This window comes from Emys orbicularis, chromosome 17, assembly GCF_028017835.1.
Source record: "Emys orbicularis isolate rEmyOrb1 chromosome 17, rEmyOrb1.hap1, whole genome shotgun sequence".
In the NCBI taxonomy this organism is placed as follows: Eukaryota; Metazoa; Chordata; order Testudines; family Emydidae; genus Emys; species Emys orbicularis.
Genome location: NC_088699.1, coordinates 24352107 through 24373921, shown reverse-complemented (window position 1 = coordinate 24373921; position 21815 = coordinate 24352107). Strand labels below are relative to the sequence as shown.

General features: G+C 50.9%; 1 protein-coding gene and 1 long non-coding RNA gene across 2 annotated transcripts in view; both read left to right on the top strand.

Moving 5' to 3' along the window:
* Positions 1-1223: 1223 nt before the first annotated feature.
* LOC135891072 (uncharacterized) lies at positions 1224-4727 on the top strand. Its single transcript, XR_010562234.1, has 3 exons — positions 1224-1357; positions 1647-1709; positions 4425-4727. It is a non-coding gene; the product is annotated as an uncharacterized LOC135891072 (long non-coding RNA).
* An 8676-nt stretch (positions 4728-13403) lies between these two features.
* Positions 13404-21815, top strand: part of TSPOAP1 (TSPO associated protein 1) — a 171646-nt gene continuing 163234 nt past the window's right edge. The window contains exon 1 of the mRNA XM_065418224.1: positions 13404-13775. Within this exon, the coding sequence (XP_065274296.1) occupies positions 13404-13775 (372 nt within the window). The remainder of the gene's footprint in view (positions 13776-21815) is intronic.

Sequence of the window (21815 nt, the reverse complement as noted above, 5' to 3'; positions counted from 1 at the left end):
TTCTACAACCTCCCTTAGAAGCTACCTTTATAGTTGAGAAGTTTTTCCTAATATCTAACCTAAATCTCCCATGCTGAAGATTAAGCGCACTACTTCTTGTCCTATCTCCAGTGGACATGGAGAACAATTGATCCCTTTTCTCTTTATAACAGCCTTTACCATACTGGAAGACTGTTATCAGGTCCCCTCTCGGTATTCTTTTCTAAAGAATAAACACGCCCAGTTTTTTTTAATCTTTCTTCATAGGTCAGGTTTCTAAACCTTTTATCTCCAGTCCACTTCTGCCTCGGGTAGCCTGAGTACCTTTGGACACATTCAATAGGGGTCCAGTGTTGTCACCCATACTCATATTGAGTAATACCTTACTCCAGAAGTACCCCATTTAAATCAGTGGAGTAAAGAATGGAGCCAGGGTGAGAGTGATAGACTGGGACCTCAGTGAGTGACATGCCATTGCAATCTACCTGCCCCATCTTCCTTGTATCCCTAAGTAATTCTGACCGCCAGCAATGGTGCAACATCCCCTTTGAGGCTGCTAGTCTGTGTTCTGGAAGATTGGTGCTCTGGCCCTCGTGCTGGCATTGCAAGCTCCTTCAGCTCTGTGCCAGGTGCACATGACTTGCAACAGGTGCATGTGCTTGAACTAGTGCTTCAAGTGCAAACTGATCTAAAGTTAACTCCAGCTCCCGGCTGGGAATGAGAAGAACTGGAGGCACCAGTGGAAAAAGGCCTTATCTCTAGCTTGCTGTGCTTCGTCTTTGTCACTGGACGCCACACTGCAGGATCTGCACTGCTCACCCACCTACGGGCCATGCTGCTCTGGCGAGTCATCCAGCTGGTGATTCTGTTGGGACTTCATAGGTCAAGGAAGGAGAATGCCTAGCTGAGGATACAAACCCAAAAGGAAGGGGGTGTCAGTTACTAAGGGCCTGTGGAAAGCAGATGCTTGGAAAAAACATGTTTGTTGCTCTGAAAGGCAAAGTTCCAAAGAGCTTAAATGGCTGTGACTGCAACAGTGTTTCTTGCTTCCTGTGAGTCTTTTCTGCAGTAGCAGCGGTTCTGTGTAGCTGTCGCTTGAGAATACTCTGCGGTCAGACTGCTGGAGTGTCACTGGGTGGGACAGCTACACACGTTATCTTTCTAGCAGCTACGGCTCTTCCTGTGGTTGAACCCACGTGGGTAGGATGGGGTTAAAAGCAGGCTCATTCTTTGGTGGGGGCGTCCATTCCTCCTGAGATACCATGAGTGCAACATGCTGCACCCTGAGCAGCAGCAGCAGAGGCAGCGGGTAGACAATTGACAGTCTTGTATTGTGGTTTTTACCCTGTACAGCTCATCATGCACGAGGCGGAATTTGGTAATGTATTTAGAACTCTCCTAATGACCCTGTCCACGAGGAAACTCCCTGGACAGTGATGCTGCAGCTTCACAGGGGAAGGTCTGCCTTTCTGGGTGCTGCTCAGAGTCCAGACAATAGCCCTTGTAAGGGGTGTGTAAAGTGCGTGACTGTCTGAGTGTGCGTGTATGTGCGTTTGCAGAGAGAATGAGCACACCAGAGAATGGGGACTGGGGAGCACCAATCAAGTGCAGTGTCTGGGTTGCGTCTGCTCATTTACCCTTTAACTGTCAATTGTTCCCTCTGAAAGAGGCCACTTCAGTGCCCAGTTTCTGAGACCCAGATGTGAGGCAGTTGGACAGCACCTGACCAGGTAAGAAAGCCCCCCCCCCCCCCCCGAGGCAGAGGCTGGCAGGTTCCCTGCCGAAGCTCCGAAAGTCTTTATTTAAGCTAATGCTGTGAGCAGGTGGAATGGGGCCTGCCTAGGTACTGCCAGGAACAGGGGCCTGCCTGGGTTGCCATGTGCCCACCAGAAGCTGCCTGGGTAGATGTGTGCCACTGGGGACTGCCTGGATGGCCATGTGCATGCCAGGAGCTGGGGCTGCCTCGTGGTCATGTGCCCATTGGGTGCTGGGACTCAGGGGGCTCTTGGCTGCACTTATCATATTTATCCTGCACCACCTTCTTTGGTCTGGTTTAGACTGTGGAAAGGGGAGGATGGGCCCAGGGAACAGGCAGTGAGGGAGGAAGTGTCAAAAGCAGAAGTGCAGAGTTCTGTCAGTGACTGTTGGAGACGGGTCCTAGAACCAGGGCGGAGCTGGCAGCTGGGGCGAGCTAGTGGGGGCCCCTTGCCCATGTCCCTGCCTAGGGCTCTTAATGCAGGTGCGTCCGTGAGTGAGGCTCAGCGAGGGCGTTTTCCCAGCAGCAGGGACCTGGTAACAAGCTCATTGGAGGCAGGATATTTCCCCCAAATTGATAAGGCAGAGTCTGTAGTGAAGTTAGTTCTGTCCCACGTTGTTAGGAACCCGGAGTGGGGGGGAGGAGGGAGGTTGGCTGGCTGTGTGTCCCACGTCATTAGGAACCCGGAGTGGGGGGGAGGAGGGAGGCTGGCTGGCTGTGTGTCCCACGTCATTAGGAACCCGGAGTGGGGGGGAGGAGGGAGGCTGGCTGGCTGTGTGTCCCACGTCGTTAGGAACCCGGATTGGGGGGGAGGAGGGAGGCTGGCTGGCTGTGTGTCCCATGCTGTTAGGAACCCGGAGTGGGGGGGGAGGAGGGAGGCTGGCTGGCTGTGTGTCCCATGTTGTTAGGAACCCGGAGTGGGGGGGGAGGAGGGTGGTTGGCTGGCTGTGTGTCCCACGTTGTTAGGAACCCGGAGTGGGGTGGAGGAGGGAGGCTGGCTGGCTGTGTGTCCCACGTCATTAGGAACCCGGAGTGGGGGGGAGGAGGGAGGCTGGCTGGCTGTGTGTCCCACATCGTTAGGAACCCGGAGCTGGCTGTTCCCCCACTGCTTGCTTCCAAAGCTCCTGCTCCAAGAGGACGCTGTGTTTGCTTTGCTGGCTTCAGGCTCTGGGTTTCGTGCGCTAGGGCCTATCTCCAAACAATCAGTTTGCTAATAAGGGGAATTTCCCATTGTCGCCCCCTAGAGTAAGGGCTGCCTGGGGAAAAGGCCATCAATGAATCAGCAGAGCCTCAGCCACACCAGCTTTTTTGGGGACATTTCCTCACACACAGGCAGAGCCCTGGTTGGCGCAATAGTGGGAGCTGAGTGCGGGGCAAGCTCCAGGTCTCTTGGAAGGCCCCTCATCCCTCCCCTCCATGGAGCAGGCAGCTGCTCTGACGACCATGTGGGTAAAAGGCTGGTGGCAAGTTTACCTGGGGCACCAACCCACATTCCCACAACCTGCTGAGCTGACCTGGAGTTCGCATCAGTGGGAAAAGGTTTCGAAAATAGCCTTTTGCAGTCACAGCACATGAGGGGCTGGGCTGGGGCGCAGGGCAGAGTCTCCTTTGGCTGGGACCGGGAGAGTGAGGGGCCAGGATGGGGGGTGAGTCAGTCTCCTGTGGCCAAGAATATCTTGATTCCTCTGGGAGAATAGGTTTCAGAGTAGCAGCCGTGTTAGTCTGTATCCGCAAAAAGAACAGGAGTACTTGTGGCACCTTAGAGACTAACAAATTTATTAGAGCATAAGCTTTCGTGGGCCGAAGAAGTGGGCTGTAGCCCACGAAAGCTTATGCTCTAATAAATTTGTTAGTCTCTAAGGTGCCACAAGTACTCCTGTTCTTTCTATGGGAGAATAGTTAGCCCTGGGAAAGCAGCCTCATAGACCTGTTGCTCCATTATAAAACCTAGCTGCCACGTGGAAGCAGCTGTAAATCTGCCCCTGTGATGGCCACAGGGTCTGTTTTCCTGTCTGAGTGGGGGATGGGTCCTGGCTGCCACTCGGCCTTTCTAAGGACCTGCTGGAGGAAGAGAGCCTGTGATGGGCTGAAGAGGAGCTGCACGGCGATTGAGAGACAGTGCAGTCACCCATAAAGTAGAAAGCACTACTAAACAGCATTGCAGGGTGTAGTGTTTCCTACTTTATGGATGAGTGTACTGTGGGCTACGGAGAAGAGCGCACTACAGTCACCAGGACACGCGACTGCCTGCACCCACCGCTGGAACGGATTGCTGCAGCCATGGCCATCATGGATTGGGAAGCCCTGTGAGCACTTGGGCTGCGCTCCGCCTGGAGCCTGTGTTAATAGTGCCCCAGAGTCCATGCTTAGCTCCTGAATCTTTCCACAGTCTCTTTTGCTTCCACTCCTTAAATATGGAGAGTTTGATCAGCTACAACTGCTGCCCCGGGCAGAGCTGGGAGTGCACTGGAAGTGCTAGGGGAAGGGTATTCAGTTCCCTATGGGGTGGGGGGGAAGGTGAGGTGCACCCTGTACACACCAGGCTCCAGGAGTGAAGTGTTGCTGATGGGTTAGATCTAGGCAGACTTTAGAGATGTGAGCGTAGGTGCTGCAGCTCCCAGGCAGGCTTTTGTGGGCCCAGAGCCACATCCTCCTGCTTTGACAAATGTTTTTCTTGCCCCTATTACAGTGTGACAGGCCGACATAAATAACTGAGGCTAACGCCTGGCTGCAATGGCAGGACACAGGCAACACACAATGTACTGCCAAGCACAGAAAGCAGAGCAATGTGTTTCCTCTCTCTGAGCTACAGCAGCCTGCAGCGTTCGTATAACTGCTCAGGGCGTACGCTGCAGGCTCCAGTGCAGTGTGGAAGCTGACTGGGTCTCTTTAAGGTCTTGTTTGATGTGTCTTTTGAATTGTTTTGAATTGTTTCATTATGATGTACGGTGCTGGGATAGGAGGGGGTTAATCAATAAAATGTTTTATTTTTTTTTGTAGACTTTTTTTGCTATATTTGTATAAAACACAAAGCCAAGGAAAGATACTTACCAGCGTCAGTTCAGACACAAACGCTTGGGAATCTACCACGCAGGCGGGCACTGTGCCCCAGCTTGCACTATAAAGGGTCCAGTGTTTACGTGCCTATTATCGAGTGTGGGCAGTCACTCTAGAGTTAAAGTTGCAATTGAGTTTCCACTAGAAGCCTGATTTTACTCCCTTTCTCTACGTCGCCAGTGAAAGGATTCTGGGCTCAGCACTAATTAGGTTAAGTCTGGGGCAGAATTTTATTTTTAACCAAATTTGAAGTGAATTGGGCCCTCAGTGAGGACACCCTCCAGTGAGTGTTCTCCACAGGCTATTTTGCAAGAGAGTTGAAAGAAAGAGAGAGCTACAAAGGGTTCACAGGTCGCTGCTGCCCCCCTCCACCTGCACACCCAGAGCTCCTTGGGAGCCTTGGCTGGTCTATACTGAATGGAAGCGGCTGTCACGGTCTGCTCAGAGCTGCTCTTCTACCAAGAAGCCAAAGCAGAGTGGGAGGGAGTGGGGCATTCTGTGGGTGTGTTACTCTTCAAACCCTAGGGATGTGCCCCAAGAACTGTCTAGGCCTTGTCCTCTCTGGGCTTTATTCTGAGAACCCTCCCACTGTTGCTGCTCTGCTGATGACAGCCCTGTGAGAATGACTCTTCTGCCACTGTCACTATTTTGAATACAGTCTTGATTGCTCTGTATTAGACACACGAGGCTAGAGCCACAAAGGGATTTAGACTCCCAACTGTTACTTCAGCCACCTAAGTCCAAAATTTAGATTGTAAAAGCCCCAGTTCAGCTGTTGCCTAACTCTATATTTCCAGCAGTAAATCCCTACATTTCTGCTGGGCATGTGCAAAATTCATTGGGCCAGACAGCAAGAGTGACTGTAGCCCAGTAGTTAGGGGACTCACCTGGGAGATTCAAATTCCACTCCCTGCTCCAATGACTCATAAGTACTTTATACAAAGTGGAACGGCCTCCACAGCGGGGATTCCCTGCCAAACACCCCGTAGCCCAGTAGTTAGGGCGGGCACATGGGAGAGCTGGGTTCAAACCTCAGGCAAAGTGGAAATTTGAACCTAGGTTTCCTACATGCCAGCCAAGGGCTTAACCTACTGGGTTTTAGGGTGTCAGTGCCTCAACAACCTGGAGTTTTCTTGAGAAAGGGCTGAGCTGGCTTAGGGCTAAGCTCCAGGAGTGTGCTTGTGGCTGTGAATCTGGCCCTCTCCCTCTGACCCAGACTTAGGTGCCAAAGTCCCTTTGAGGGGGCAGGGCTTATGCCCACCTGTCTCAGCATTTTCTATTGGCTAGCTTAGACAGCTCCTTGCTCAGCCCACTGGCTTTTGTGACTGCCCTTCGTAGGTGCCTAACTCTCCCCGGGTGTTGTGTAGGCACCTGGGCACCTAAACTGGAGGCTGTGGGTTCAACTAGCAGAGCACCTAACCGTTTGGTGTTCCAATTCTCAAATGCAGCCACCGTGGCTACCAGGGGCTTTTCGTGTGGCCATAGCTTCTGGGGGGGGGGGAGCAAAGCAGTGTTAACAAACATCACTTTTCACAGAAACAGACTTACTAGCTAGCAAGTCTTTTTAAAAAAGCAACCAAAAAGCAAAAGAAACAACAACAAAAAAGACAAGAACATGCCAAGCACGTTATTTGTTTCTCTTCTGTTTAGGACCAGTAAAGAATAGAAACAACTGTACATTATTTTTATTATTGCGGCTACTGTAAAAATCTACATAAAATACAATGATTTGGACATGTCTATGTGCATATTTCTTTGTTTTTCCTAAAATTGATTAAGTATTTTAGGAAAAATTGTCAGAGCGACACACTCTGAGGCCACCAAAAATTTTCTTGTGAGACCCCCAGTGTCAAAGACCCTGACAGCTTCCTGAAGGCCGGCCTACAATACGGCACTCAATGTTGTTGATGCAGGGGGAGCTGCATCAGAATTGTAAACAGGGAACAGAAAGACCTGACTTCTGGATCTTGCAGGGGAAGCACTGGCAGGGTTCACAGAGAACGTGAGTTTGTTACAGCCCCTTCTATGGAGTCTTTAGCTCAAACTGTAGCAACTCATGTCTTCAGCTTTGAAGGGCTCAAGTTCAGTCCCTGCTGTGTTGGTTAACAGGGTGGCTGTCACTCCACACAAGCATGGATGGGCGGAGGGGAAACCGCAGTCCCCAGTAGGGCCCTCAACTGGCAGTCCCATGTCCAGGAACACTAACTGCAGCTGGGAAAGCGAAAAGGTGGATAGGGCATTTGGGGAGGTTACGTGCACAGTGCTCGAGGGACAGGGCAGCAAACTTTCATCTCCACAAGGGCAAAGGAACATGCAGCACCATCCTAGCAGTGCAACAGTGATATGACGAGTGCCTGAAGTGCAGCAAGCAGCCCCTGCAGAGTGGAATGGTGCAGCCTTTCACCAAGACACTCGCGTTATACATGGTGGTTTGGATCATTTGACAGCAGTGGCTGGCACCTGCCTGTGTGGGAAGCAGATGGGCCCTGTGTGGGAGGCCTTACGTGTTGCCCAGTAGCTGAGGCAGCAGCACTGCCCATAGACCTTCCCTATAACGTTACGTCTACATTGGAGCTGGAGGTGTAATTTCCAGCTCCAGGAGACAGGCCCATGCTAGCTCTGATCAAACAGGCAGCCTAAAAATAGAAGTGTGGCGGGAGCGGCTAGCCACTCCGAGTGTGTGCCTGTGGTCTCGGATAGGGTCATAGCTGGGGCAGCTAGCTGCTCGTGACACCGCAGCCACACTGCTATTTTTAGCAGGCTAGTTAGCTCAGCGCTAGTGCAGGCATGTCTCCTTGATGTGGACGTTACACCTCCAGTCCCAGCATAGTCATGCCCTCCCACAATGGAGGGATGCTGGGGGCGCAGAGATCAGAGGATTGGGAACTGCTGGCAGCAAGGGAACTGATGTGAGGCGGGATGACCTGAGACAGCAGGTGTTAGACTCAGCCCCCTGAGCTCACTTTGTGGTGCTGTTGCCTGCAGTTAGGAGCACACGAATGGATGGAGGAATGGGGGAAGGGAGGAGGATGTTGGATTTTATGTGGTGATGCCAAATGCTGTGAGGGACGTGGGTGGAGGTGAGGGAAGGACACTGAGGCTGTGCCCTGCACCAGACTCACAAGCAGCATGCTGGAGTGTATATCTGGGGCCAAGATGGCCTCTACTACATCCAGGAGACGGCCAGACTATGACAAAGTGCATCTCTTTGGTTCATGATATAACAGCTGGCTCCTCAGGCCATGTTCCAGGCAGCCCAGCCCCTCACACCTCCTGGGCCAGTGTGTCCACAGCCAGAGCTCATCTGTGGCTTGCATTTCCCCAGAGCACCGTGTGCTGTGTTGAGTTTTACACAAAGCACAGGGCGTGTGGCAATTTGTTGCAGAATCATCCAGCATTGCGCAGACGTTGTCTCTGACACAGAAATGGGGAGGGGTCTCCCCACAGGGTAGTGAACTCAGTCTTGGAAGATGAGTCTGTGCACGATGGAACCCCTGTAACATTCCTGCCAATAGGCCCCCTTCACTCGCTTGCTATATGGCCTGATAAACCCCCAGTTCCTGACTTGCAGGTCAAAGCAACCCTTGTTTTTCCAGTTTGCTCAGACAATCCAACAGCAGTCACAAGATACATCCCATCTGTGAGTGTAGGAGCTGCTGCCACAGGGCAAAGGTGGGAGAATCTACCAGGAGCTCCCCCCGGCTCCAGACTCCAGCAGGGTGTGCACCACTATAAATGCTCCCTCCTGCCATGCAGGCTGGGAGAGGAGTGTCCCCGATTCCCAGGAGTGGAGCTGGACCTTAGGAGCAGGGAGCTGCTGGAAGGAAGTGGGCAGGAAAACCCAGCCACGCCCCCCACCCCCGACCCTCACATCAGCGCACCCCGGTTTTGGAATTTGAACTTTTAGAATCTGCTGCATGATTGGACCAGGAATTCTGCAAGGATCCGCTCCACCCCCACCCTCTCCCCAGACCACCGGGCAGGAGGCCCAAGGAGAGGGCCCTGTCTGGGAGCGTGTGCCTTGGGTGGCAGCTGCCGGAAGAACAGGCAATAACAATGGCAGCCAGGATCAGAGTCTACTGAGCAAATAAAAGTAAAAACAAACCAAAAGGAAACAGGCAAAGAGGAAAACAACAGCACAAGTCAATGTAACTGAAAAATGAAACATGCAAGAGCAGGGGCTTCTAGACACACACTGGCCTCTGCAACCACATGATCTTATCAGCCTTTCACTTCGCATCCCCTCCCTTCTCTAGCTGTTGTTTGTTAAAGCCACTTATTATGTCTTGTCTTAAAGCTGTCCGGGCAGGGCCTGTGCCCTACAACACGTCTGTGCAGGGCCTGACACGGGGGCCCTATTCCTGCTCAGGATCTCTGGGCATCACTGGAATAAAAATAATAAAAACCTGACAACAATTAGGCTGCTGCTGTGCTGAGACCACTACTCATTGTGCTGACCAATATGGGGTTTTGTTTCCTTGCATTCCCCCATCTGTCTGAACCCATCTTTGTCTCTTATACTGTGAGCTCTTTAGAAGTAAGAACAGTCTCTTTGTTCTGCACAGTGCCTCGCACAATGGGGTCATGATCCATTGCTGAGATACCCAGGCACTACAATAATAATGTAACCCAAGTTAATGGGTCTGATGAAAGGGGGAACCACACTTGTTGCCGGGTAGATGAGAGATGGGGAAGACTGCAGTGTGCTCACGTCGCCAAGGGTGTTGAGCCTCGTGACTGGGCAAACCCTGGGGGAAGGAAGGCTGACTAAGCCAGTCAGAGGGGGGATGAGAGGAGGACAGCTGTGCCTAAACGAGTGCAGGCGACCCCCCGACTGTCTCCCCTGCCTGAGGGGAGCGCGGGTGACCCCCTGACTGTCTCCCCTGCCTGAGGGGAGCGCGGGTGACCCCCTGACTGTCTCCCTTGCCTGAGGGGAGCGCGGGCGACCCCCCGCCTATCTCCCCCTGCCTGAAGGGAGTGCGGGCGATCCCCCGACTGTCTCCGCTGCCTGAGGGGAGCGCGGGCGACCCCCTGACTGTCTCCCCCTGCCTGAGGGGAGTGCGGGCGATCCCCTGCCTGTCTCCCCTGCCTGAGGGGAGTGTGGGTGATTCCCCGCCTGTCTCCCCCTGCCTGAGGGGAGCGCAGGCGACCCCCCGCCTCTCTCCCCCTGCCTGAGGGGAGCGCAGGCGACCCCCCGCCTCTCTCCCCCTGCCTGAGGGGAGCGCGGGTGACCCCCTGACTGTCTCCCTTGCCTGAGGGTTGCATGGGCGACCCCCCGCCTGTCTTCCCCTGCCTGAGGGGAGCGCGGGCGACCCCCCGCCTGTCTCCCCCTGCCTGAGGGCAGCGCAGGCAACCCCCCGGACGGTCTCTCCCCCTGCCTGGGGTGTTGCCTATTTCGCCCTGAAAGGGGGTTTGCCAAACTATTCTGGGAGAGAGCAACTCATCTTAGAAACACTGAAGAGGACCCCTACTCCATGGGGATTTTCCCCACTGAATCGCCTGTTGCTGCCTCAGAGAGGTTGGCCCCCTGAGCGAATTGGCACCCTAGTCACCTCGTCACACCCGAGCACCTTCAGGCCTGCAATGCCTCCTCAAGGTACGTGGCTTCCTCCACATCCCAGAGCCCACTGGTGTGGAGTAAGCTGGATTCGTGAATCCAGGGAAATCCACGCTGGTGTTGTGCTAGTTGGGGGTTGTATGGTGTTACTGATGTACCCACTCCAAATGCATCTTCCCCTTCCCTTGATATGCTTCCTCTATATTTCCCCTTGTAAATAAAGTGGACGGTTGTTGCTGGTTCATCCATTACAGAGGTTCAGAAGAGTGTACGTACGAGGTATCAGGCTAGTCACAGGGGTAAGTACTGGGTCAGGGAGAGTGGAAACCACACAGGGAGGCAAGGTAGGTTCCTGATTCCCTTAAACAGTCAGGTGAGGCACCACCAGCTGGCAGCTAAGAACCCAGGCTGCTGAAACCCACTGCAGCCAAAGCAGAGGGACACTGAGTAAGGGCTCCTGATGATTAGCTGCCCTTAGGGGTATGGTGAAACCTGTGAAACCCGCTTACAATAATAATAGCAAGTAGTGTCTCTGTGGGGCCCTACCATGGGATTCAATTAGCTGTTTCACTCCTCTGCCATTGGAAGCTTTGCTGATAGACTCATTTAGAGCAGCTCCTGGTACGTGGCCTTCAGGGACTTTGGGCCATGTTCTTCAAAGGTCTTTAGGCACCTGAAGATGCAGATAGGTGCCTAGCTGTATTTTCAAAAATGCCCAAGCAGAGAAGCAAACAATCAAAACTGAAGGGTGCTCAACCAGCATGTAAAATGCCAAGATATTGGGAAGAACAAATCAGAAGCATCAGTGAACTGGAGGGCTCCAGGTCTCTGCACAGAACAATCCGCCTAGTAGAAACCCTCCACAGTGGTGTGCAAAGCTAAGGTTGACTCGCCCCAAACGCAGAATAGCGACTACAAGCTAGAGGTGGAAAGTGGGGACACAAAGCCTAGTCCAAATGAACAGGGGAGAGACTGTGCAGTCACCAGGCCAGAGGAGAGACTCAGAGGATAGACTCCTTTGCGCCACTGACCCAAGTACAAGAGAGGGCAAAGGAGAGATTTCCTCAAACTATCAGGAGCCATAAAAGACGCCTTGTTAAGGAATGAGGTGGCCTTGGGAGATGGAGAGAGATGGCAGAGATGGAACTAACCTACAGAGTAATCTACCACTGAGTCAGGAATGGGCTCTCATCACAACTGGACCCCGGAAATCAGTGCTAAATACAGCATGTGACCCCATCCTTGGGGAGTCGTACATGGGACTGACAGAGACCCGAAGGGACTGGCATTTTTCTTACACTTTTGCAATACTTGTATAGCTTTGTCCTGCCCATAAAGTTTCATTGAATTGAATTGTATTTGAAATGTATAGGTGGACAAGATAGATACAAGATCTGTCTGCTCTGCTATGTGATGTCTCTGAATAAGTGCTCAAAAATTGCAGTGACCTATTTTACTTCTGTGTTATACTGTGAACTCCTGTCTAATTTGCAGTCCAGCATCCTCTCGGCTCTCTCTTCAGAACCCCAGCTTTCCAGGTTTTACCTTCTGAATTTCCTAATGTAGGGGGATTTCAAGCAGACCCCATGCCTTTGGTTGATGTGGGTGAATTGTGTAGCTAGCCTAGAAGACAATGGTTTAGGGTGCGTTGGTTAGTACTGCTCTATGGTTGCCATAATTAGTACATGGGGTGGGCAGGAGTTTTAGCTTGCCAGAGGGGAAGATGAGAAGCGTCTGAATCTTCCCTCTGATTAGAGGATTAGAGCCATCAGCTTCATCAGTTTTATCAGGAGAGGCAGCTGAAGGCAGAGCTGTGCGGCTTCCTCCTGTAGGAACTGACCATTCATGCGGGAGCTGATCTGGGAATGCATTTTACTGACAACAGAGTAACTCCTGCTGTCATGCAGTGCATTCCCTGCTGGGTGATCTCTTTAAGGACTCTGTGTCCTCAACGCATTCTGTACAGACTGCCAGACTGGGCTGTGGAGCTGTGACTGCTGGTCCAGCGGAGGTCTCTGTATTATTGGACTGCAGTTGCGGTTACCCACACCTATCCCCCAGCTGTCAAAATGCAAAGCTGCTTCAGCCAAAGAGTTAGAAAGTGATTAAAGACTGAGATGACAGGTGGGAGGGGCTCTTTGGTTCTGAGTCCAGTAGGGATTCTGGGTGCATGCTGTCAATTTTGGTTCAGCAGAGGTAGCTGTGGATTAGAAATGCATGTTATCTGACAGCTCTGTATTGCAGTACCCTAACCTCTAATCAATAGGCAGCAAACACACCATTCCAGCATGATTTCCATGGAAACCAGAAGTCTCTTCCTATTGGAGGGCTCACAGGAGCTACACAGTCCTACTAGGTGCATGTCCCATTTTAATATTGATGACTTTGCACTATTTGTGCTGGTGATTTTGGTGATTCCACAGCTGGCAATGGAGCGTGCACTGGAAAAATCTAGCAAGCAGCACGGAAGGATTCCTTGGAGCTGTTAAGGGCTGACAACTTTACCAGCCCCTCCACTTACGTCATCGCTTCAGTGTGTGTGAGTATGAGGCAAGCACTAGATCGGACAAGGCCTCCGTAGCACAGAGCTGCCGATGAGCATCAGACCCTGAATAAATAAGCAGGCCTGCTGGATGCTGTTTGCTCTGGGAATGAGAACCGGAGACCCTGCTGAGTGATGACAGAGCCGGTGCATTGAGGATCTGCAGCTGAGAACACAGACCCTGATATTCTGCAGTTCATTTAGCAGTCTTTGTATGATGGGAAGGAGGGGGAGCTCACACCGTGGATTTTCAGTCTGCAAAACCTTTGACAGGTCATAATGAGGATGATGCCAGGTAACCCTTTCCTAGCAGAGAGACTCTTCCATTTCCTTTTATCCCAGCAGTGAAGAAATGCAGCCCAAGATGTTCCCGGGATTCTCTCCGGTGCTCAGGCTGTGATGCCTTCAGGGTTTTTATCCTGTCCTCTGGAGCTTTGTGGCTGCAGAAAATTCCTAGCCATAGACAGGGTGGGATCAGTTTTTGAGAGAAGCACATTGCCCCACAGAAAGACATGGAGAAACAGGAAGAAATGAAGCCACATGCTGACTTATTACAGCTGTCACCATGTCAGGGCTGTCCGGCATGGCACAGCAGCGTAGTCCCTGAAGCTCTTGTATGTCAGGACTCAGCCTTGGTAACAGATATGCAAGAAGGTGGAGCCCCTTTGGTGGATCCTGGCAACGGAGTAGTTCTTGAACTGACGCCTGGGGTGCCAAAGCCTGGTCTAGCGGAAGTCAGAAACCAGTCAGTCCTGGTGCAATCCCAGGAAAGCTCCCTGTGGGCCCCAGGCCAATGGGAGGTGCCAATGCAACCTCTGGAGAGCATTAGGCCTCAGTGTGCAATGGAGGGGCTCAGACACTACCAGACAGATGGATCCTCCAAGGTAAGGCCATTTGCTTTCAGGTGGGGACCTGCCGCATGCGTTTCAGTTAAAGAAAGAGATTCATGTTGGTGTGTCAGCTGGGGTGCTTGTGAGATGAGACGCCAACACTGACTTGGTGTGGAGAGAGGCATAGGCTGTCTCTCCATGACTGAACCCGCTCGGTAAAGCTTTGCTGTGGGCTTGAGGTCAGTTCCGAGGAATGACTGTGTGCGTTGCTTGGAGGACTGAAAGTGAAGGCACCTGTCTAGCTGGTTGCCCTTTTGCAGGGATCTCCAATTGGCTGTACTTTGGCCAGTGCTGGAGGATGGTTTGTGGAGCTTGGATGAGAGCTACCTGGGGCTGCTGACTGTGGGGGTGTGCTGGTTCTCAGCAGATGCAGTCACTGTGCAGTGCAAAGGGGAAGGTAGATCTTTTTGTCACTGCAGCCTCTCCTCGCTCCTGGCTTTCAAACTGGAGAGTGTGATGGGATTAATTGGAAGCTTCTTCCATGATGTCCTTTATCTGCTGAGGTGATGCGGTGCGAGTCTACTGGCCTCAGGCACTTGCACAACGCTTTGCAGATAACCCCAGGCATCATTCAGCCAGTACAGTACCTGACTCCACCCAGCATCTCCCTGGGTACAGGGCAACAGCGTTCCACAGTTTGTAAGTTCCCTCCTCTCCCGGACACGTCACACTCCCTCCATGTCCTCTTGGGGAATCCAGGAATTACTGTGAGAACCCCACCAATGGCAGCACACGGGACACGGGAATGGCCCAGCCAGGCTTTCTGAAAAGGGGAAAAATAGAGTCTGGGCCCATTATTACAGTGATAGACAGAGAAGGCCTGAAAAGGGGTTGGGTGTTTTACAGTAGATATTCAGGACATGTCTACCCTGTATTCCTGGAAAACTCTCTGGGGAAGTGGCAGGTTTGGCACATTAGAGAAACTGCAAGTGAAAACGAATTAAGTGCAAAGGGGCATGGCTTTAGTTTAGACACTTCAAACTTGTTTGGTTTTTTTGAATGCCCTGTTTAATGCAAACACTTGAAAAGTTCACTTTGTTAGGGAGTCACACTCAAAATTGTAGTGGAACGAGTGTAGCACGGTACCCGTGGGGTGGAGGCGGGTTTGTACTCATCCTGGCTTGCTCGTGCTACTGCTCTCTGCTGTGCAGATATGCTACTGTTTTTAGTGCACTAGCTGAAGGAGAGAGAGTGTGAGTGTGAGAACACGAGCTGGGAATCACAAGCCCAGGTCATGCTGTAGACGTATTCTCAGAAGGGGAGAAAGGGCATTTGGAAGCTGCTGCTGGAAGCCTAGTTGCTGTGCTCACTGGAGTTGAGCACCTCTGGTGTGCTGTTGTTCCTCATTAGCCCCTGATCTGGCAAATGCAAATTGGCTGACTCCCTGAGAAGGTATTGGAGACCCTGTCTTCACAACTCACAGAGATGCGGTTTTTACCTTGGGGTAGCTAAGCATGGAGAAGAGCAGGAACTTCAGTTTACTGTGAGGTAAGATCGCTGACCATGGCGAGTTTACTTGCAGTAAAACTAAGGGTATGTCTACACAGCAAAGAAAAACCCATGGCTGGCCTGTGCCAGGCGACTTGGGCTCGTGCGGCTTGGGCTGCGAGGCAGTTTCATTGCTGTGTAGACTTCTGGGCTCGGGCTGGAGCCCAGGCTCTGTGACCCTCCCACCTTGCAGGGTCCTGGAGCCCAGGCTGGAAGCAGAGGGACAGTGAGGGTGCAGGGCTGTGTGTGAGGTGGGGAGGAGATGACTAGTTCTGATGTTGCCGTGGGTAATCCCTGTTCAGTGTATCAGACATCCATCTCGGTGCTTGCTTTATAGAGGCTCTGACTCTGCTCTGGCTCCTAGCAGGGGACTTGTTCCATTAGCTGCTGAGGAGGTTCAGTGATAGCAGTCATTGCACAGATACAATCCCGAACCCTCCCAGCCTTGTACGTTTCTGCAGACTACTTGCCTGGGTACCCCCCTAGGGATCCTGCAGACACTTGGCTGGGTGACCCCTTTAATGCCGTGTGTTCGCCTCCTCTCATGCACACCTCTCATTCTGGGAGTTGCCTCTCCTGTCCTTGGTTGTCAGTAGCCGTGGGCGCTGCTGCTGTGCAGTGAGTCAGAGTTCCAGCAGAGTTAGTGTGTCTCCCACTGGGAAAGAGTTAAACGTCTCATCCTGATGTCAAACACAAGATGGTTAAAGCTTATCAAGTGCGGCCCTGGATTGCTCCCTCGATGGCAGTCACAACTTAACATCTTAGGTCACTGGAGCGTAATTCACTATCAAGCGATAACAGATACTGATACTTGATTGGCCTGTGTGAAATGTGGTCTCTCAATCCAGTTCCTAGCAGGCAGGTGCTTGTGTCACAGAATAATGCTAGCGGAGGCTGGGAGGTGAATGGGCACAGAGAGGATGCTACCCTCTTGTCTGAGGGCTGGTTCTTCCAGGTCAGGGCTGGGGCATGTGGGTGGGCATGGTGAGGTGAAGCTTATAATGCGGTTGTGTGTGCTGTGCTTGTTCTGGGAATAGAAGTTGTTTGTCCTCTAACAGGGCTGCTGTCACCAGCAGTAACCAGTGCCTTCTGCAAACCAAACATGTGCTTCTGCAGGGCAGGGGGTCCACCATCAGAGTGCCTGGCCCCGTAATGCACCCTGGGAGGTTTTGTTGCTGGGGGAGCGCAGAAGTTGATTCTGTTCTGAAAACCTTGCCGTTTGGGTACCAGTTGTGGCTGGCGTGGCTTCTGTGCTTTGGGGGGTGGGCCTGGCCACGGTGTGCGTTTCTTATTTTCTGGATGCCGACCTGAAACACCTCAGACCTGATTTTCTGACGTGCTGAGCACTCACAACTTCAGCTGAGGTCAATGGGAGCTGCAGCTACTCAGCAACGCTGTAAAATCAGAGCCAAGGTCTCTCAGGCTGGACAGCCCACGTCACTGGACATTTAAAAATTCTACTGAAAACTCTAGTCACACTTAAGGTCTCCTAAAATCCTGCAATTACTGAATATCAAAAGATAAAAAGGTACAATTTGAAGCAGACATACCAACAGATGAATTTGAAAATGCTGTTCAAGCCTTTCCAAATGGCAAGTCTCCAGCACCAGATGGCTTTAGCAGTGAGTCGTACACATTTGTTCAGGAGTTTTTAGTGTCTCAGGTACTTCAAAAGTTCTATAACTTCCTTAAAGAGGGACAATTGCCCACTTCACGTTAGAAAACCAGTATACCCACACTCCTGACAAAAGATAAAAGGCCAGAAGATTGTACATATTGGGAGCAATATCATTAATCTAGGCAATAAGATATCAGCAAACCTCTCTCTAGCTCTGTCGTTATCCACCCACGCTGATGAAACATTTTATAAGGTTCTTTGGAACTATCTTTGTATAGTGCCGGAGACGTAATTTTGGACACCAGTTTATAACTCTTCTGCAGTTCTCCACATGAAGCTCTTTATTTGAACTTGAAGTCAGAGCCTCTATCTCTAAGGAGCAGCACAAGGGAAGGACATACTTCATCCCCTTTCTCTTTAACTACTTGCAATAGTCATCAGAGATTCTCCAGAGATTTAGGGCAACACAGTCCATGATAAAGAACATAACATTGTGCTCTTGACAGATAACATCCTGTTTTATATTGGTGAAATACATACTTCCATTCCAGATGTGTGTCTCGCAGGCCTTCAGCGCTGGAGGTAGTTCTTGAGCAATATGACCAGATCTAGTCAGTGGTGATTCTCCTATGAACCCAGCCAGCAAGGCTATTGAAGTAATTTGCAAAGTGGAGGATCCCCTCAGGGATTGCTGTGGGGACCAATACCCCTGTTTTAACTGAACTAACCCCAGATCTGCTCCCTAGTTACTATCCCTCATTTCAAGACCTGAGGTGGAATAACGTACCAACATCTGGTAGGATTTTCACTAGCGCTGAGAGTTGGTCCCAAGCTGAGTGCTTTAGGAAATCACACCCATGTATGTTTGACTGAATCAGCGTAATAAAGAGGAACATCTGAGACCAAGAATCTGCTTGCTGAAGCTCCAGCGACAGAAAACAGGAGCAGGAGTTAACCTCCCCAAGTGGGGATGCTACAGCCGAGCAGCTGTAGTTCTGTGTTTGGAGCTGGTTATATTTTACTAAAACCAGGGGCGGCTCTATGTATTTTGCCACCCCAAGCACGGCAGTCAGGCGGCTTTCGGCGGCGCGCCTGCGGGAGGTCCGCTGGTAACGCGGATTCGGCGGCATGCCTGCGGGAGGTCCGCCGGTCCTCCACCTTCGGTGTACCTGGCGCCAAATTGCTGCCGAAACCGCGGGACCGGCGGACCTCCCGCAGGCATGCTGCTGAAGGCAGCCTGACTGCCGCCCTCACGGTGTCCGGCAGGCCACTCCCCGCGGCTTGCCGCCCCAGGCACGCGCTTGGAGTGCTGGTGCCTGGAGCCGCCCCTGACTAAAACTCAGAACAACAGCCCCACATGACAGCATCTGACACAGCAGCAGGCTGCTCTTCTTTCCAACCTGATTAATGGAGCAGATCCCTCAGGGGATCTGACAACACCATCCCGTAGGAGCCACTCTGCCAACATGGAGAAAGGTTACCAAGTACACTGGTTGTCCTAGATACATGTGCTTCCTTTGGGCCAGACTCTCCTCCAGAACAGGAAGCTGCTCATTTTAAAAGATGAGCCACTAAAGGACTGTCAGTGTCATCTATGTCCAAGATAAGACACTACTGAATTTTGAACAGCTCAAAACTAAATCTAATCTACCTTCTACAGATTTCCATATGTACCTAAATGCTAGACACTTCCTACGTGTGGGCACTAAACACCTCCCCCCCCTACACACACACACACACACACACACACACACACACACACACACACACACACACACACACACACACACACACACACACACACACACACACACACACACTGAGGAAGAACTGATTAGACGTAATATTTGTCTGGTGGCCTAACCCAGATAACTGCCTATTCTTCCTTGAAAACATTCACATGTGCATTGCCCAAGTTATATACCCTGAGCTTGAGATCATAACATTCTTAATGTCCCCTTTCAGATAATCAGTGGCAGAGATCACTTTAATACCCCTTTGAAGCCTCTATTGGCAACACTTGCGAGCAAATGCAGTACAACATACTGAATAGACAGTGCTATTTTTCTTAACCTTTGAACAAAATGAATCCAGATCTACATGTAAGATGCTCCAATTCTGATTGCCCGTCACTGTCACTCATACACTGTTATGGAGACGCCATTACATGCACAGATTTTTGAGCACTACTGCACCATTCCATACATTCCAAGTTGACAGCTGACAATGTAAATGACTCCTGGGAAGCAACCTTCAGATCTCTGAACACCTTGACTGTGGGGGGCAAAAGGTTTACCCTGAACCTACTGGGTGTGCCAATGCTCTCATATTACAGGTGAGTCCACACTGACCTCAGCCTGCTCAGAACAACACACTGTCTCAACACTCCTGAAAGAGGTAAACAATGGGGAGTGAATGTGCTTGCCCCAGAGTGTTACTAAATGATAGATCTATTGACTGCCCCTGGGCTCCAGAGGATCACCCTGCACCCACTGATGCGACTAGCAACACTCCCGTTGACTTCCTTGGAGCCGTACCAGGCACTAGGTGGGAATGTCAACTCATCCTGCCAGGGGGAAGGGGGGAGAAATATATTTTTATTGGTGGTCTGTGGGGCAGGGTGTACATTTAAGAGTCCTCAGACCACTGCGAAGCTCCCAGTGGGTCCATGGGTCAAAAGTCGTAACTAGCCTTTCAGAGCAGCACTTTACTGTGTAAAGAACCTCACGGAAGGAGGTACAGCCAACCCTTTAGCATTATTTCCTGTGTGGTAAGTAGCTCTTTGGGGCGTTAGGCATTACTCCCTGGGAAAATATTCTGCCCTTTAAAGCCCCTGCCCTTTGCTTCACTTCCTTCCCAGCCTCATCTCCCTCTGCTCTGTCTTTGAGTGTCACTGCTCGATTCTTCCCACTCCACTCCCTTCCTCACAGTAAGTCCCAATGCCTCTGTGCTATGAGGGCAAGTCTACACTTAAAATGCTGCATTGGCCCAGCTGCATCACTGTAGCACTTATGTGAAGATGCTCCTAAGCCATGACAGGAGGTAGCTCCGTCGATGGGAGAAGCTCTCCCACCAACATAGCGCTGTCTACACAAGGGTTAGGTCTGTATAACTACATTGTGCACCCCTGAGAGAGAATCATAGAAGATTAGGGTTGGAAGAGACCTCAGGAGGTCATCTAGTCCAACCCCCTGCTCACAGCAGTAGTGTAGACCTGGCCTCAGCCTCACTCCCACCTCCTTCTCCATTACATCCGCTAACAATTTAATGGTTAATGGTTACATTCAAATGTCATCAGGCCCTAGAGTTAACACTCCAATGAGATTAATGGGGATGGGAGATCAGATCTCTCAGAGTCACCATTGCAGGCTGTCCGCAGACTCAGGGCTGGTCTACACTGGAAACTGACATGGGCCTAGCTACATCTCTCTGGGATGTGAAAATTACACAGCTATGTCAACCTAACCCCCTATGTAAGCAATGCTAGGTTAGGAGAATTCTTCCTTTAACCTAGATACCACCTCTCGGGGAGGTGGATTAACTACAGCGACAGGAGAGCCCCTGCCATCACTGCAGCGAGTGGCTCAACTGAAGCGCTACAGCGGTGTAGCTAGGCGACTGTAGCGTTTGAAGTGGAAACCTACCCTAAGGGAATGTCGCTATGGTGGTTACACTCGGTTTGCTTTGGGAAGACTAGACAGTTGCCTGCTGTTTTAAAAAGAAACCTGAGATTCTGAAAATACGAAGCAGGCCATATAAATGCATCAAGTGAGCTGGACAGAGCCCGAAGGCCACGGATTTGATACCACTGCTCAGGGGACACCTGAGTTACACTCAATTTAATCAATCCATTGCCCAAGGTATTATCAGCAATTGGGTTTATAATGAAGATTAGCTGGAGGTGAAGAACAGTTTATTATCTATATTTATTCTGGATTCATTTTTCAAAAATAAAACAGAAAGAAACAAACAAAAAAGGATATAATAAACCAGATATTTAGCTGATTCAACAATAGTTATTGCCAATCTCCGGATAAAGCAGAGCCAACATACAAGACTACTACTTTATGTTTTTTAGCTTCTGTTGTCTCTCTCTTTGTCTTTAAATTTTGACAGAGGAAAGGGCCAGTGTATGATCATAAGTTCCGTTTATATTACATACAAATGCAATCTGAAGAAAAAATGAGGATGTCATTTACGAATTATCTAGAATTTTTAATTCCTAAGTGTTTTTAATTTGTAAGAAGCATTCCTATTGACTGAGCATTTTAGCAGCCCTTTCCCCTTGTTACCTGATACACCATTCATATCCAGAGTTCCTACGATAGCTTAAACCTAAGGCTCTGATCCCACAAAGACTTATGTACATATTTAACTTCACACACTGCCCCTGGGAGGGCGCTTTCCAGTGCGGTAGACAGACACATGCTAGCTCTGCTCAAGCTAGTGTACTAAAAATAGCAGCGTGGCCATGGTGGCAGCTCCTGGGGTCAGGCAGGATTGTACCCAGGCGGCTAGCCTGTGCCACCCCAGCCAGTGGAACTACTCACAAAACTCGGCATGATTCTTTGCATGATTGGTGCCTTAGTGGCATACGTTACTGCCCAGGCACCCAGCTGGATTTTCAGACATTCATTATTCACCACTGTACGAGTGCTTGGAAGTGCAGTAAAACACATACTAGATATTCACTAATATGTCCAGGATTAATCTCAGATTTAAAGGCACAGCTGTTTCTGCCCTTTGGTCCTGGAAAACCCTATTGGAACAATGTTTTAAAATAGGAAAGCAATTTTTTTTGCTCACTCGGGGAGGGATAGCTCAGTGGTTTGAGCATTGGCCTGCTAAACTCAGGGTTGTGAGTTTAATCCTTGAGGGGGCCACTTAGGGATCTGGGGCAAAATCAGTACTTGGTCCTGCTAGTGAAG